Source organism: Gasterosteus aculeatus, chromosome 17, assembly GCF_964276395.1.
Source record: "Gasterosteus aculeatus chromosome 17, fGasAcu3.hap1.1, whole genome shotgun sequence".
In the NCBI taxonomy this organism is placed as follows: Eukaryota; Metazoa; Chordata; class Actinopteri; order Perciformes; family Gasterosteidae; genus Gasterosteus; species Gasterosteus aculeatus.
The window spans coordinates 4,516,176-4,532,396 of NC_135705.1; the positions used below are offsets into that span (position 1 = coordinate 4,516,176).

The 16,221-nt window shown below is 44.7% G+C and overlaps 1 protein-coding gene and 1 long non-coding RNA gene across 3 annotated transcripts; one reads left to right on the forward strand and one right to left on the reverse strand.

Annotated features, from left to right (window-relative positions):
* Positions 1-1,870: 1,870 nt before the first annotated feature.
* Positions 1,871-2,809, reverse strand: LOC120835723 (uncharacterized). The gene is made up of 3 exons (XR_005714613.2): positions 2,679-2,809; positions 2,073-2,141; positions 1,871-1,984 (listed from the first exon to the last, which is right to left on the reverse strand). It is a non-coding gene; the product is annotated as an uncharacterized LOC120835723 (long non-coding RNA).
* A 1,729-nt stretch (positions 2,810-4,538) lies between these two features.
* Positions 4,539-14,516, forward strand: ppm1j (protein phosphatase, Mg2+/Mn2+ dependent, 1J). 2 transcript variants are annotated; one of them, XM_040204897.2, is made up of 10 exons: positions 4,539-5,125; positions 8,748-8,862; positions 9,500-9,829; positions 11,033-11,145; positions 11,355-11,439; positions 11,791-11,909; positions 12,268-12,331; positions 12,545-12,652; positions 12,890-13,041; positions 13,242-14,516. In XM_040204897.2, the coding sequence occupies exons 1-10, from the start codon at positions 4,857-4,859 to the stop codon at positions 13,387-13,389; spliced, it is 1,503 nt and encodes a 500-aa protein (XP_040060831.1). In that variant the 5' UTR covers positions 4,539-4,856; the 3' UTR covers positions 13,390-14,516. The 2 variants fall into 2 exon arrangements, with proteins under 2 accessions (XP_040060831.1, XP_040060832.1); XM_040204898.2 differs by lacking the exon at positions 4,539-5,125 and adding an exon at positions 7,603-7,800.
* Positions 14,517-16,221: the final 1,705 nt, after the last annotated feature.

Consider the following 16,221-nt stretch of genomic DNA (forward strand, 5'->3'; position numbering starts at 1 on the left):
CGGCGGAGATGCGAGGCGAGCGTTTGGGTTTGCATTTGATTGATTTCGGACACCCTGAGAGAATGTTATCGCCATGAAGCCGAAGCCATCTACCTCACGGGCCTCATCTCTGCAAACACACGTGCACACACGAGCACAATCGAACGGCACAAATCCCCGGCGACTGATTATGAAAAACTGTTGGGCTATCATCATTGACCAGGCTGAGCTATATTAGTCACTTCATAACCGGGTAGAAAAACTGTTCATTTTATTCTATTAACGAATTTATCGTAAAATCCCGAAGTCCTCAACTGTCTTTCTTCCTCCTCCCTCCTTCGCACTTACACACAGACACAGACGGACGCACACGCAGAGAGGAGACAACCTCATTAATCTTCGGTGCATTGTATGGACCGAAGGCGTCAAACCCCTGACACTGTGGTTTGTGACACAGCTCTGCTCATTAAATCATATGACAGGATGAGGTCAGCCGTGAGGTGAGGTGTCTCAAGCTGGGTGAGAGCAGATAAAGCTTCTTGTGAGAGAGCTCAAACTACAGATGTACGTGACGGCTGAGGTGAGTCGTGAGGTAAGCCCGGTTAGTGAGCTCATTGGTGTCAAAATGGAAGAGAAAAAAAGTCTGTGGTGTTGTCTCCTTGAGGTCACGCGGCGCTGAGGTTGAGGCGTCGTGCGATTTGGATTATCGCACTTTGGTTTTGAATAGTTGCTGCTGGGTGCATTTGCACATTTTGAGTAGCAGCAATATGGAAGACAAATGAAACAAACGCTGTTTGTAATTCATTATTGATCCATCATGCATTTTTTTTTTAATTATTATTACTATAGTATTGTTTATAATGTAACAATGAATGTTTAAATTTAAACTTGATTTAGTATAAATGTGCAACATAAGGTTTTGCTTCATCAGCTATACATTCATACATTCTTTTTCATCTATTTTACATTAATTCAATCTCCCTTGTATTTCTTGAGGTCAGGTTGGCTCCTTATAGGGCCCCAAATTACGCTTAAGATACCCAAACGTCTGCGTAACGCTCATCGTCCCATGCTCGTCAACCTGGGATAGCTTTCTCTTTGCACACAACACACACACACACACATACACAAATTGACTGTGGCGGGGGTTGGGCTTAAAATAACGGTGGGAGCCCTCCGCCTGAACTCACACCCGCCTTCGCTGGCGGAAGTGTGCTTGAAGACAGCGGGTTGTCTACCAGAAAATTGCAAGAGGAAAAATAGGCGGCGCGATGGCCTCGGGAATGGAGCTGGCCATCAATAATGCAGAGGAAGCAGCAGTTAATGCCCCCTTTAATTCAACAGGTCGCCAGACACCGAGACAGTTATTCTTCCTCAGCTGCAGATGCTCGATGAGAGGCTGCTACGTCGGGCTTTATGGCTCCGTGTACGGCTGCACTGCCGGGCCTTTCCCATCCCACCCGACCTCAATCCCGATCACAGGGCCGCTAATGGGTTTTCATCAGGGGCCCGCGCATAATGGAGTTTCCAACTTCACCGTCTCGCTCAGATACTAGTTGGTGAGGGGGGGGGGGGGGGGGGGGCTGTAGCCACAGAGAAAGAAATAATTCCCTTTCAAAGTCAGGATGTATGAACCCAATGAGGTCCGATCAGTAAGAGCGCAGACGGCTTTAATTAACAAAGAACAACAGCCAACGTTACGGTGCAGAAACGTGAAGAAGGTTGTCTACAATTTAACACAACTGAGGGGTTCGGCCATTAACGTGAGATGGGACTAGTAATACCAACATTTTTACCGACCGTATTTCCCATCACATGTGAAGGTAAATCAAGTAAAATGGTCGACTGTAACTAATCTGAAGAAAGGAGGAGCAAGTCACACACTCACAGCTCAGATGCAAACTGTTTATTTTTAACAGCGTTGGACGACAGCTTGCAGAACATGCAAGGAGGTTCCCTGTAGGCCGCTCATCTGCGTGCTGGTGCTTCACCACCAAGTTTTACCCTGAAAAAGAGACAGAAACACAGTAGATGTGTACAGATCGAAGAGGGAAAGCTGCAGATAGAAGTTCAGCTGCCGGTTACTTTCTCACCTGCACACAGCCTGTCATGGTGCGATGGTCGTTTTTTTTGGAAAGTCACAGCTCCTCCTTCTCCACAATCTGAAAAGGATGGAAACCGTCGGTTTAATATGTGACAATAGGTTGTTCTGTATTTGCTCATCGTGTGCAGTTTTATGGCAAGACTTAATCTGAAAAGTAGTACATGTGAGCATTTCAGCAGCCAATGTGTTGTTGACAAAGCGGCCCGGCAGCTGGTAGCACGCCGTGCTAACAGCGCTAACAGCGCAAACAGCGCAATCTACCACAAAATTAGCGACAGAGCTAACATGTTTCACTTGAGGGGGAACCGGAGAACAGGTGTAACGAGATAAATAGCCATATAGGCATTATATATTTACATAGACAAAGAGTTCGGTGCTGCATTTGTTAGATATAACTGATTTCAGCGATACAGTGTAATATAAAAAGACCACATTGTATGTTTCTTTACTTTGAGTCATGATGAGAACCTTTTTAAATGAGTATTTCTGCCATGTAAAGCCGAATGCTGTCCTGAAATATGAACTCCAGGTTTGTTCTTATTCTCTCGTCGTGTTTTTCTTTCCTGATTATCTACTTATTGCATGACTCGCTGACCTCCTGACAGAGATCCGGCCATCGTGTGGTAGAAACTAATTTGCTGTTTCCCTCGGATTCGGCCGCGGCAGCCTCTGATAGAGAAGCAGAAGTTCATTTATCAGGAGAGAGATTACATCTTCATCCACTGCGGCTGCACGTTGAGAGTTTATTTTATCTTTGAGAGGGGAAATAAAAACAATTTTACATCCATCCGTTAATGAAAAATGCAACAATTTAATTTCCTTTCTGCACTTGGCAGCCTGTATCGTTGATATCAATAAAACAGCGTTTATTACATTTTTCTAAAGTGGTGATTAATGTGAAATAAATGTCATAACATTCCAGCCATATAATTGCATTCCTTCTGTTTTAACAAGCAAGATAGACAAGAGTGTAATCGGTTAAGCACATTAGCTTAATAACTGCTTCTCATCCTGCAATACTTTAGCTCCATCTTCTGGAGAACACGCACAGCTGCAAACATCTGTCCTTAAACATAACAGTGAACGCACAGTTCACTCGTGTCATGCTGGTGAAGCACAAGTCTAACTATGGAGAGCTATTACATTGTGTAAATGCCTGCTTACTGAATGACTGTTGATCATTTCATTTACAATGCATCATATTTTAACTGCTCTAAATAGGATTTTGTGCGGAAAAGTTGCACACTGGGGAAATACTCCATGACTCCAAGAGAGCAAACCACATCAAAAATTCATGCAGAATATGGCCTCTGGGACTCATACTGTATTTTAGCGATAAGCAGCATTTTACTGTTGGTGTTGGTTAAGTGGTTTGCGTACTTTAGGGTGGTGTCATCCTTCCAAAAGGATTATAGTGCATAAATCCATCCTAAGTGTTGTTGGTAGAATCTAATCTGCATTAACACGTAACTACTATTGTCAAGTAGATTAGAAGTAAAGTAGCTTTGCTACCCAAGTAAAGTCCAAGTAGCTTAGTGTTTTCTCTAAGAATAGTAAATGTAGACGATGTGTCGCACACTATGAGCAAACGCATCCAATGGAGTGTTTCCTGTAACGTGATGTGGTTCTGCTTTTGCTAATTTCCGAAAAATAGAATTAAAATAGATGAGCAAATGAATTTGAATTAAATACCAATGCAAATTAAATGCAGCCCTTTGTGTTTTTCATAATACACAATTTGTATTCAGTAAACTATCTCTGATTCCATTTGTTAAACGGTAAAAAAGACGAGAATGTCACAATTAAAAGAGCAGTGTTGACAGCTGGAATGAGAATAGGCACCAATGGTCGTTTAGTGTACCTGTTGACAGTGATTCCTATTTCAAAAACAATCAATATGAACCAAATGAATCACTTATCAGCATAAAAGTGATCATGTGACACTAAAATACTCAAACAAAAAACACGTTTGAAAGGACTGTTATTTTATATCTGCAGGAAAATGTGCAGTACTTCCTTTAGAGGGCACCATTCATACATATGAATTGGTTGTGTTGGATTACATAAAAATGCACCTAATTAAGTTGCCAGTGAGTTTAAATATAGTGAATTAAAGTGTAATGAAATACAGATATCCAAGTAACTCCAAATGATATGTTTGTGTTATGTTATGTGGTAATAACTGTAACTGTAAATGAACTGGGGTCCTGCTAACGTGTTACTATTATACACGAGTTGGTGATGTATTATTAGAAAGTCACACTCATGAACCTCGGTCACTTCCACGCACATCACTTAACAATCAGCTGCTCTGTCGACATCGACCAATGTTCATAATCAGGCTACGCGGTTAGCGTCCAAAATCTGCTGACTTTCACGTTCAATATCTTGCGTGTGAATATTTTCTCTCAGCTGTCCGGCGCTGTTTTTGGAGGTTGCGCATCTGTATGAAGCCCTCCGCCTCGCGCGATGAGCAATCTGCCGGATTACAGCCCGCGCGCAGCCAGCGGGGAGCTTTACGAGTCCGCCTGGCGAGCGCCGTCACGTGGGCCCGAGGACCGAGGAGAGAGAGAGACAGAGACAGAGAGAGAGAGAGAGAGAGAGAGAGAAACCCGCTTCCTGAAATGATCCTCGTCGCTGGCTTCGTGTCGTTTTGGGGGTTTTACTCTCTAACGTAACATCGCGATCGACCCCCCCCTCCCTCCCTCCCTCCCTCCCTCCTACCCCTCCTGTCCCCCCGTGTCCCGGAACCTCTTTCCGCAGTCGGCTCCCGATGATGATCAGCAAAGTAAAGAACGCGATGTCCACTCTGGTGGGAGGGATGGTGCCGCACCACCACCACCACCAGCACCAGCACAACCAGCACCCGGCCGGCGGCCAGGCGTGCGCAGCGGACAGCCTGCCGCCGCGCTTCCCCTACGGCCGCCCGGACTTCTTGGACCTCACCCCGGAGCTCCTGCAGTACTCCACGGAGCACGCGTCACGGCCGGTGCTCACGGTGAAGAGAGACAGCAGGCTTCCGTGGCGGACGGGATACGCGGAGTGAGTGAACGAACCCCCCCCCCCTCCCCCCTAATTTTTTTTTAAATTTATTTTGGTATTATCATAACCAAATATTGTGTTTTCGTGAGTCTCCTGTTGAGTGGCGGGCCTGCACTGCAGCAGCCAGCTGATGGCCAACGCGGCCTTCTGCAGGCTGTGCTGGTCCAGCTGGGAGGGATGTATTTTTTTGGGGGGGGGGGTGGAATGAGGCAAAAACGCTCCATATTTGTGTTTAAACATACCCGTCCACAGGCGCCACCTCGAGTCAATGTGAAAGCGTCCCCATGCTGGAATTCATGCAAAAGTGAAAGCAGGAAATGTACCTACTGCTGTTACCAACCAGGTCGCCTGTGTGTTTCCTATACGTGCATGACCATCCTGAAACCTACAAAAACCACATAGCCTCTTTGACAAGGACATCAATTCCTTTGAGGTTGTCGGCATGAGCCTTTGAGTCTCTCTGTGTGTTTATTAGGCCACTATACTTCAAGACATTCCATGGTAAGAAGGACTGAATGGTCCCCGTCCCGTCCTGCTGCACCCAGTGTGGAGCCCTAAAAAGGCCTGACTCATGCAGAGACTCTCAGGGAGACGGCGATTGGTCACGACAAGTGCCTCAGAAGACTGAAGGAGGGAGGTCAAACGAGGACGCTGCCGATGCACAGAGAGAGAGGTGGTGGCGTGGGGAGGGGGGAGAGGGTGGGGGGGGGGGGGGGGGGGGTGCACCGTCATCTGCGTTCTGCAGGAGATGACTTAGATGGAGGTCGCTGGCGCCGTGATCAGCAGGCATTACCACCAGGGCTGTTTACGACCCGGTGTAATGCATCAGCTGTCAATGTCGAATTAACAGCGTGTGGCGCAGACGGCGCCAACACGAAACCTGAGAAAATGAATGGAAACATATCTGATTGCAGAAGTGAGTCATTCGCTCACACAGCTGACGACGAGACCACTCGGATCCATCAGAAGGCGTTAAATGAACTCTTGGGGTCCGAGATGGGGGCCGATTGAAAACGCCGCGTCGCAGTCGATCGACGGGGTGCGACATGAAGACCTCGGCGGAGCAGGATTCATGTAGCGGAGCGTCTGCTCCCTTCCCCTCGAGGAACAGCGAAGGCTGAACCGTTTGAGGTGGAGAATCCGTCCCGTCGGAAGGCCGCACTGCTGCCTCCCATTCAGACCTCCCTCCGACTTCCCCTCCACTTTGACAGCACTTAGTTGGTGTCATCGCTGGTAATGAGGAGCACACACACACACACACACACACACACGCATATAGGGTCTAATTTCATTTGTTCGGTTCAGGATGCTCAATACACTCAATACAGTGTAATTGGCGCCGTGATGCTGCTGTACATCGTTTCACTTAACGGCGAGCCGCTCTAACGGCTTTTGTCGAATGGCTTCTCAAAACACTTTGAAATGGAGGCGAGCTTCCTGCACTGAGATCATGACAGAGATGCAAGGACTCATTGTGGAAATGCTTCCGTTGACATTCTCCCTTTCCTCGAGCTGAGATACAAATGGGAACGCTTACTGTATGTGTCGTCTGCTGTGTGACCCCACGTATATTTAGTTATTGTCTACGGCGTGATCTCTTAATAATAAACACACGTGAGGCGAGCGCAGAAGTCCGGGGGGAATATCATTCAAAGCTCCCCGTCACCCCGATGTGAATAAGCAGATATGAAAAGAAAAGAAAAAAGTGTCATTTCATGTTGAAATGACTCACGGCCGTTGTGACAATGTTTTCATTATTATGAAAAATTAGTATTTTATCAACGCACAACAAGCTGATCTTTCTACTTGATATGACATTTTATTCAACATTATGAACTACTAATATATTTATTCCAAATGCCATGATATTAAATAGGAGCCTTGCAGCCGAGCATGATGTCGGCCTCCAGCGGTTGATCCAATAACAAAAACTCTGTATTTTGTGTGAAATGTTGGCTTGGCCGAAGGTTTACGGGTCAATCTAATGAAAACATAATAACTGAGTCGAGCACAATATTCTCTCTCTCTGTAATCCTGAATAAAGTGAATAAACAAATCAGCCGATAGAACTTTAAAAACCTCTCGTCGGTCTCTCCTGAGTTGCAAAAGGTCGCCAGAGATCAGGTAAATGATGATAAATGCAATATTTTTTAGCCCAAAACTCTACATGTTACAACATAGGTATGTTGTTTTTTTCAGAGACAAGTGGTCTAATAACAGCACACACATTTTCATCACATTTATGACGTTAAAAGGTTCACAGAATTCACCGGAACACTCAACTTCCTCCTTCGAACTTCCCCGACACGATGTACTGTTCAGTCAGCGAACACGACGGAAAACGGCTTTCAGTCACAAGTTGTGAAAACATATGACCGAAACGCGCAAAGAGTTACGTCACTTTATCGGAAGGCTTCACATCCTGCGTCCGCCTCCTCGCGGGGCGCATGTGACAGAAAATGATTTGCTGATTCTTCACTGCGGGAGACGTGAATCTTCAACGCGGCGCAGAAATCCAGAAAGAAGGCATTCCCTTCCATGCACGACGTTGCCTCTTCTCAAAACAAGTGATTCGTGGTTGAATCAGGATATATCAAAAATATTATTTAACATGAAAGAATGAGGAAATCAACCCACGAGAGGACTAACATTAAGAGATGCCACAGTGTTTAAAGGTATCGTCATGCTGGGTATTTTTAACACATTCTACTTTATTAAGTTACGATCGGGCGAACATGAAATTCTTCCCAGTCATTGGTCCGAATGCGGGGAGCGAGTTCAGGACGCCGCGGTTCCCATCTACCGCTTTCAACTGATTACACGGTGGAAGAGATTTTCATAATCCAGATTTGGGCAGCGGTTGCCTTTTTGTGCCTCATTTCTGCTGCAAATCTGATATTAGAGCTTTGTGTCGGGACATTTCCTCCAGAGATTGTAATCAGCTGAACTAGTTGGAGAGCCAGAGGTCAAAGGTCTTATTCTGATGATATTTTAACTTTGGATTTATCTCCTCCACTAAACGACTGTGCAGTTTTTTGTCCTTCCCTCTTGCTGCTCTCTTGCTCAGCTCCCTTTTATTTTTGTCGTCTTTCTCTTGATGATCCCAGCAGAAAGTGATAAATGACGAATCTGACCTCTGCCGGAGTTTCAAAGGGGAATCTCAACGACAATACTTGAATAAGTGGAATTGCGCAATAGGTGTTTTGTCGAATCGGACATTTAGCTACAACAGAAAATGCCAAATTACAAGTCAGCATTAGGGCCCAAACCTCAGCCTTACCAAGTCTGCCTAACGCCACAGCTTTGAACACCATGCCAATGCATGTCTGCATGTTTTGTGTCATATTTGTGTAACCGTGCACCGGTCGTCTGCACCGGCTCCTCCAGGCAACGCTGCTGCAGAACCAGGGCATCACTCTGCACTTACATTACCCTCCGCAGCTCACAATAAAAACACTTAATCCCTCCTGCAAATTCCCTCCGGGACACGGCAGCATCCTGTTTCACTTTTTTCCTAGCCCCCCCCCCACATATTTTTGTGATGCTATTATATTGTCTTGTGGTTAGAGGAAGCAAACACTATGAATCATCTGACTCCAGGCTTCACCTCTTCCTCCACCAGGGTGATCAATGCGGGGAAGAGCATGCTGAACGAGGACCAGGCGTCCTGTGAGAAGGTGTTCGTGAAGAAGCCGAGCGGCAAACACCGCAACTCGTCCATGCTGGAGGACAACGGGGTGAGCAAAGTACCCGGACATCTGCTCAAGTGTTTAGCTGAAGGCCGGCTGGTCCAATAAACAAATAGTTACAATAATCTAAATGTGACGTCGGTGTTTTTCACAAATCTGGATAGTGCAGCGCATCTGGCACAGGCACGCACACGCACTCGTCCTCCATTCGGTGTATTGCGATTACGTCATCTCTCGCTGACCCCCCTCCCTCCCCCACCTGAGTGTATGATCAGCGCGGTGAGCAGATGCCTTGTGCCTGTTCAAGTGTTAGTCAGTCAGTCGGGCCAACTGTGCCTGTAAATGTGTGTGAAAACAACAAAAAGGTGACAAACGGGGACGACGCCTCTCCGCCGGCCATCGCGTCGTCCTTGATCAGCAGAAGCGTTTTTGCACCCAGTTGCCATATAGATCATAGGAAATGGAGCAACACTGTTTTGATGTACTGCCATCTTTCAAATGATGTTTTAATCTAGATTTGCTGCAGGGACCTGAACAGCAAGAAAATGCTGTAATCTCATCAGCTGTAATCTCATTGGAGGTTTTTAAATTATTATTTTAAGTTATCATAGGCCTACTTTTATTTATTTTTTTGTTACTGCTTCTCTTACTACATTTATTTAATACGTTTTTATACATTTTCCAGGATGGCACAGGAATCCCTCTCCATTTCTGGGGCGTGTTTGATGGACACGCTGGTTCTGGAGCCGCCATCATGGCCTCCAAGCTTCTACACCGCCTCATCAGAGACCGCTTGGGAGAAGTCTGTCACCTGCTGGAGAACCCCAACTGTGCACCGCCCATCTGCCTCGCCAAGAATGGGAGCCCGTACCAGGCGGACACCAAGAAGGGGGCCGCGCAGGAGACAGAGGACCCCGATGCAGTCACCGACTCCTCCGTGCGCTTTCACATGGAGAAGGTTGTCAGTCTGCAGAGCCTGGTGATGGGAGTCATAGAGACCGCATTCACCCAGATGGTGAGCAGATGTTCACAAACAAGCATTGTGAGATGACCTCAAAATGTGTTGGGTCGAAAAATGTTTTGAGAAATAATTCTAAATTTGTAGAAAAAATATTTTGAAAAAGCATCAAAATACCTTCTGTTAAAAAAAATTTCGAAAAATGTAAATACGTAAATAAGTAAAAAAAATGTAATGTAAAATGTAAATACGTAAATAAGTAAAAAAATGTCAAAATATGTTAGGTCGAAAAATGTTTTGAAAAATAATTCTAAATTTTTAGGGTCGAAAAAATATTTTTGAAAAAGAAAAAATTGTTTGAAAGAAAGGTTGAAATAGGTGATGTCCAAAATATTTTTGAAAAAAACTAAATAAATATTAGGTTAAACCAGGGGTCTCAAACTCGCGGCCCGCGGGCCAATTGCGGCCCTCGGGACGATATTTTGTGGCCCCATCCTTAATATGAAAGTGTAATGTTAGTGCGGCCCGCAAGTTTTATACTGTAACCCCACTGTCAGCTGCTGTGTGGGACATGTTATGATGTTCTGGTTTCCTACTGTGTGCTTGTCCAGTGAACGTGGCGTGCATGTGACTGACATGGGGGGCGGGTCGTGTGTGTCGGCCGAGGTGCAGAGAGCAGGAGGGTGAAATTCAGTTTCCTGCCCTCTTTCGCGCAGGTGATCATGTGACTAACCGTTAGCATCGCTCGTTTAATAAAGTTTTCCTTTACGACTCACACTAACAACACATGAAGCATCTGACGTCACCGACGAGCGTCTCCGTCCATTACTACGCAGCTTCGATTCACGTAACTTCACGTTTGGCTATAAAGGAATTCCACGGTCACATGACCTTAGGTCTCCCCCGCTGAGTTAAAGGAGGACTAGTGTTGTAGTCTCATTCGGACCGATCCCCCAGGGTGGGGTTCAATGACTGCTTTTGAAAGTGAGTGTTAAGTTGTGTTATTGTCGACCATGCCGTTCGGACGCTAGTCTGGCCCGCGTTCGGTTGAAGTGGGCTGCATCTGGCCCGCAGCTGATTTGAGTTTGAGACCCCTGGGTTAAACGTTTGGAAAAATATATATATATATATATGTTATGTTGAAAAAAGGCAAAACTATGTTTTGTTTTGAAAATAAATATTTATAGAAAACACATTTAGGGCAACTCGCCAAAGGGAGCTCTTTAACCTGAGAGTTTTTTTTTCTTTTTTGTATTTCAGGATAACCTAATTGAAAAGGAAAAAGCATCATATGCCATCTCTGGTGGATGTTGTGCCTTAGCTGCCATTCATTTAATGGGGAAACTCTACGTGGCCAATGCCGGAGACAGCAGGTAAAACAACAAAAGCTCTTTACTGCAGACCCACAGCATCAATTCTGTGTTCCCTCTCCAGCAAACAGAGAATGCAGCTTTATGTGGGAAGTCAGCTTCTTGAGCCCCCTGGGCTTCACTTTGTGTACTGCAGCTTCATTTCGGCTTCAACGTTCTATTCATATTTGAGAAAAAAACTCACTCCTGCCCCAACTTCTTTCACCTCGCAGGGCCATAATCATCCGAAATAAGGAAGTTATTCCCATGACGAATGAATTCACACCGGAGTCCGAGAGACAGCGGCTACAGTATCTGGTATACGTCTTTCTTCTCTGTTAACAATGTAATTGGCCGTTGATCTTCACGGTCAAACGAGGTTTTACTTACAGAAAAGATTCGATAAACAGGCATCGGGCGACATCTGGAGACGAGGGAGGAAATCCTGTCCGACTGAAACGATCTGACGTTTGTGGGTTTTTACTTCTGAGTCACACAGTGGGTGGATGATGTTTGCTGCTAAAACCGGGAGATGTTTGGGTTTACGGTACACCGCTCAAGTCACCTCTCGCCCGTGCAGTAGCGTAGCTGTGACGGGCGTTTGCAGTTAGGCGAAGCGTTTCATTCTGTGGTTTTGCACAACCCGCCCTATTTGGTGTGTCGCTGCAGGGCTTCCTGAGGCCAGAGCTCCTGGGCAATGAGTTCACCAGCATCGAGTTCCCCCGTAGGATCCAGCACAGCGAGCTGGGCAAGAAGATGCTCTACAGAGACCACACCATGACCGGCTGGTAAACCCGGAGATCCTGTTTAATCACCCGTCTGACGGTTCATCACTGTGCTCTGTACTTGGCGTCCTATAGGGTATTCAATCCAGGGGCAGCAGCCGAATGTTATTCTGAAACTGAGAATTAGAGCTCGAGTCGACTTGTTCAAACGGCTTTTGGAACAAGTTTGAATCGTCAAATATTGATTTTTATTATCATTGAAGCAACAAAGACAAGCAGATGGCCTCCTTTCTATGTGGTGCCAACTATGTAAAAATTGGTTTCGATTCCTTGTGATGATTAAACAGTGAAGAGAACACGATGGAATTATTTTGCAAACTGTTGCGGTAACTTACATCTCACAGCTGTTTTATCCTTTTAGGGCTTATAAGACGATTGTTGAAGATGATCTGAAATTCCCTCTGATATACGGAGAGGGTAAAAAGGTAAGAGACACGGAAACAAAATGTGTGGCGCTCAATAATCCAAATCCTCTGCAGCTACAACAGTATTTAGGTCTCCTAGTCCGTCTGTGTTATTTGTTAAATTCCTTTGTGTTCATGAAACCGGCTAAACACTTTCACCATGATCTTCGCTTGATGATCCCTCATAAGTGGGTTTTCTTATTTGACTGCGTGCGTCTGTGTCGGCGCGCACAGGCACGCGTCATGGCGACGATCGGAGTGACCCGAGGGCTGGGAGACCATGAGCTGAAGGTGTACAACTCCAACATCTACATCAAGCCCTTCCTCTCGTGCGCCCCCGAGGTGAGTGGCAGGAGACGTCTTACGGAGGAACCAGCAACTTTGGAGATGATCACATAATAATCCCTGACCTGTAAACACCTAAAAGTAACTTTGCTTTATTTTCAAAATGTCTCCTTTAATTTACTCGCGTGAGCACTCACATACTTTTTGTTGTTGTTTTTCTTGATATGCTCTCATTTCTTTCTCAAGCACTTCTCAGCAGGAACCTTCACCGATGTTGTGTCCTTTTCGTCGCAGGTGAAGGTGTATGACATGGAAGAAAACCAGCACGGCCCGGACGACGTCTTGGTCATGGGCACGGACGGATTGTGGGACGTGACGACGGACCGGGAAGTGGCGGACGCCGTGTCGTCCTACTTGTCCGGCTGTGACCCCTCGGATCCAATGAGGTGCGTGTCCTTTAATCCTCGACATCAGGCTTGCGTAGGCGCCCGCGGTGTCCACTTGATGGGGACATGTGTCCTAGTGGCCACGTAGTACAAGTTTCATATTATATTACATGTCCTTGTATCTGGAGCATGTACTGAAGTGATTGATTATGATTCTGTACTTTGGATGTGTTTTTTTCGCGGCTCGCTGCGTTCCTCAGGTACACCCTGGCGGCCCAGGACCTGCTGATGAGGTCACGGGGTGTACTGAAGGAGCGCGGCTGGCGGCTGCCCAACGAGCGACTGGGCTCGGGCGACGACATCACCGTGTTTGTCGTCCCGCTGGCGAGGCCGGAGTCCGAGACATGACGGGGGCGTCGACCTCCCTGCTTGCTCCCTGAGCAATGGACCGCCGGAGGGGGGGGCGGCGGGAGATGAAAGCACCTTCGCCATAGGGGAGGCGCGGGTCCGACCGGCACCTCCCATCAAGGCGGTCCAACCCGCGTCATTTGGGTTTGTAGCAAAGTATTTTCAGTGACATCATACGAGAAGTCACCCCCCCCCCCCCCCCCCCTTCCTCCCAGACCCTCCCGCCGCTGCTTGTTGACGGTCGCCGGACAGAATCGAACCTCTTGTGGTATTTTTGTTTCCTGTTTGGACCGCTCATCAGTTCCTTTGATTGGATTGATCATTTTCATGTCATACCATGACTGCGACTCCCTTTTGTAAAAAAAAAAAAAAAAAAAAAAAGAAATAGAAGAGAAGAGAAAAAAAAGAGCCGGGATTGCAGCAACGAATGTGAGGAAACCAAACAGATAAAACAGATTTAAAAAAGGCGAATCAATAGATTATTGTCTGTACATTAAAACCGCATGTGGGAAATGGAAGGGACCTTTGTTTTAGCACTGGACTCCCGTTGGGTCTGTATTGCCGCACTGAGGTGCCGATGAATGACGTTGCACATGCTACGTGTTAGCCTGTTGGTTTGTGATATCTGCCCTATTGAATGGGCTTCAATAGGTGTTTGTTTTATTTTTGTCTTTACAATAAAAAGGGTTTTACTTGTGTTCAGTAAAAAATTATATGAAGCAAAAGGATCATTTTCTTGATGTAACCATGTTTTTTTTTTACTTTCTGAGGAGAAAGTAATTTGTTATCAGTAAATGTTTATAATAATAATAAGGTATAATAAGGTGATAAACTTCACACATATGCCTTACTAAGAGATTTAAGTTTTCCCCCCTCAGATGCACTAAACGTGATATTTGTAAAAGAACATTGTTTGCCCTTAAATATACTGAATACCTCTTTTTTATCATTATTGTTGTTATTTAGACTAGTCATATATTTTTGAAGACGACATGGTTGTAAGCAGTATCAGAATTTTATTTTTATGTTTCTACCCATTAAGTGTGTATTTAGAGAGACGATGTGTCCTAGTATATGAGGTAAAGGGATAATGTGTACCAGCTTGGAAATAAATCAGATTTTTCCCATTTGCTTCTAATTTGTTTATTTACTCAGCCCGTTGCTCAAAAGGAAATGAACTTTTCATGTAAACAACTCATAAGTTTGAATAGTTCAGAGAGACGGTTGGTCCTAATTACCGTTTGAACAAAGTTCAGTTACAATATATTCACTTTTCACTATACTGACTCTTGGCATTAATGTCACTCTGAGCTATTGTTAAGTGATCTTAAGTCATAATAAATATAACCCTGAATTTCAAGAGGCAGCAAAGTTTTTCAAAAGGATGCATTTAACAATAGTTAAGTACACTTCTTTACAATCAGAATTAATTGTACGGTTAATTGTAAAGTCTGTACATGGAATTTACTGGAATGACTGGTGCATAACAGTAAATATAGTCCATGGTATGAAGGAAGAATTAAATATAACAATTTTTAAATATATGATAGAATAAATCAAACAATAAAAAAAGTGTCTGTGGTTCATGTTCACTGAATCTAAATCATTTAAGGATGAACTGTTGTTTGTTGTGTGTCTCAATGCACAGATTATATAGTGTGTAATTTTCTTCTCTGGCCTTATTTAAACTTATAAGACTATATTATTAAGTAGGAACATAATTTTGATAAACACTTTAGATTGTAGACTATGTACGCATATAAAACGGTCCACTCACACAAGTGTTTTCATTTTTTTTCATCAGTTCATGCGTTTGTGACAAACAAAACAGATCCACTCAAAAAACAGCTTCATCAATGCACAGATAGAGGCATGTACAATAGATATTCGAGGTAAAATACATCAAAATCTATGTTTCCTCTTCCCACCAACCTCAACCTGAGCACAGTGTTAATCAGCAACAGTAAGTCACATCCCCTGTGAGGGTGTGCAGGGCCTTCAATCAATAATAAGTTGATTAGTCACCACATTGCCTTTGTGTGTAAAACCTTTAGCTGTAAGGAAACTAAGAACGAATAACTGAGAATGAATGTAAAAAGAGTCCAAAAGTACTTTACAATATTTCCCCCTGAAAGGTTGTGGAGGCGTATATGTTGAGTACACATACTGCATAATTGTTGTTAACTACCACGCTTGAGTAAATGTATTTTACTGACATTGACCATTTATGTTGAAACTCAATTCCGTACAGATTGGATGCACGATAAGACGTGCCTCGCACGCACACACACACACACACACACACACACACACACACACACACACACACAAACACACCCAGCCGTCCTGTTGCACGAGTCTGCTTGTCCTGCGGATGATGTCATCTTTTACCGGGGGAAGGGAAGGAGGCACGCGGGGGAACCCAGCGACCGCAGCAGCTCCATCAAGTTGGCTAGAACTAACAGTAATAACACCGGAAGTACAATCAGTGGCCTTCAAAGTAACAAACCAGAGTCCCTAACAGAGTCCTGAAACAGTTGTATGTTTTTTTCATTGTTTTTTTGCACAATGTAAGGTCACAACAAAATGCTGTCTAATAATGGAGGACCCAGTAAAGTAGTTGTCTTTAGTGATGCAAATTATGTAATGTAAACATTTAAAATGTCAACGTATCAAATCAAAGAAAAAAAACACATCTGCGTGGGAAAGTGATTTAGCCTTGCACAAATGTTCATTAAACATCTCTCTACTTGTGGTGGCATGTTTCTTATGCTTCTGTTATATATTTAAGGAGAACTTTTGTATATTTTAAATATAAACAGGAGGCAGCGA

Excerpts from the sequence above, each read along its gene's own strand:
- ppm1j (XM_040204897.2), top strand. The coding sequence starts at position 4,857 with ATGATGATCAGCAAAGTAAAGAACGCGATGTCCACTCTGGTGGGAGGG. Across the intron at positions 9,830-11,032 it reads AGACCGCATTCACCCAGATG|GATAACCTAATTGAAAAGGA; the intron begins GTGAGCAGATGT and ends TTTGTATTTCAG. Across the intron at positions 11,440-11,790 it reads GACAGCGGCTACAGTATCTG|GGCTTCCTGAGGCCAGAGCT; the intron begins GTATACGTCTTT and ends GTGTCGCTGCAG.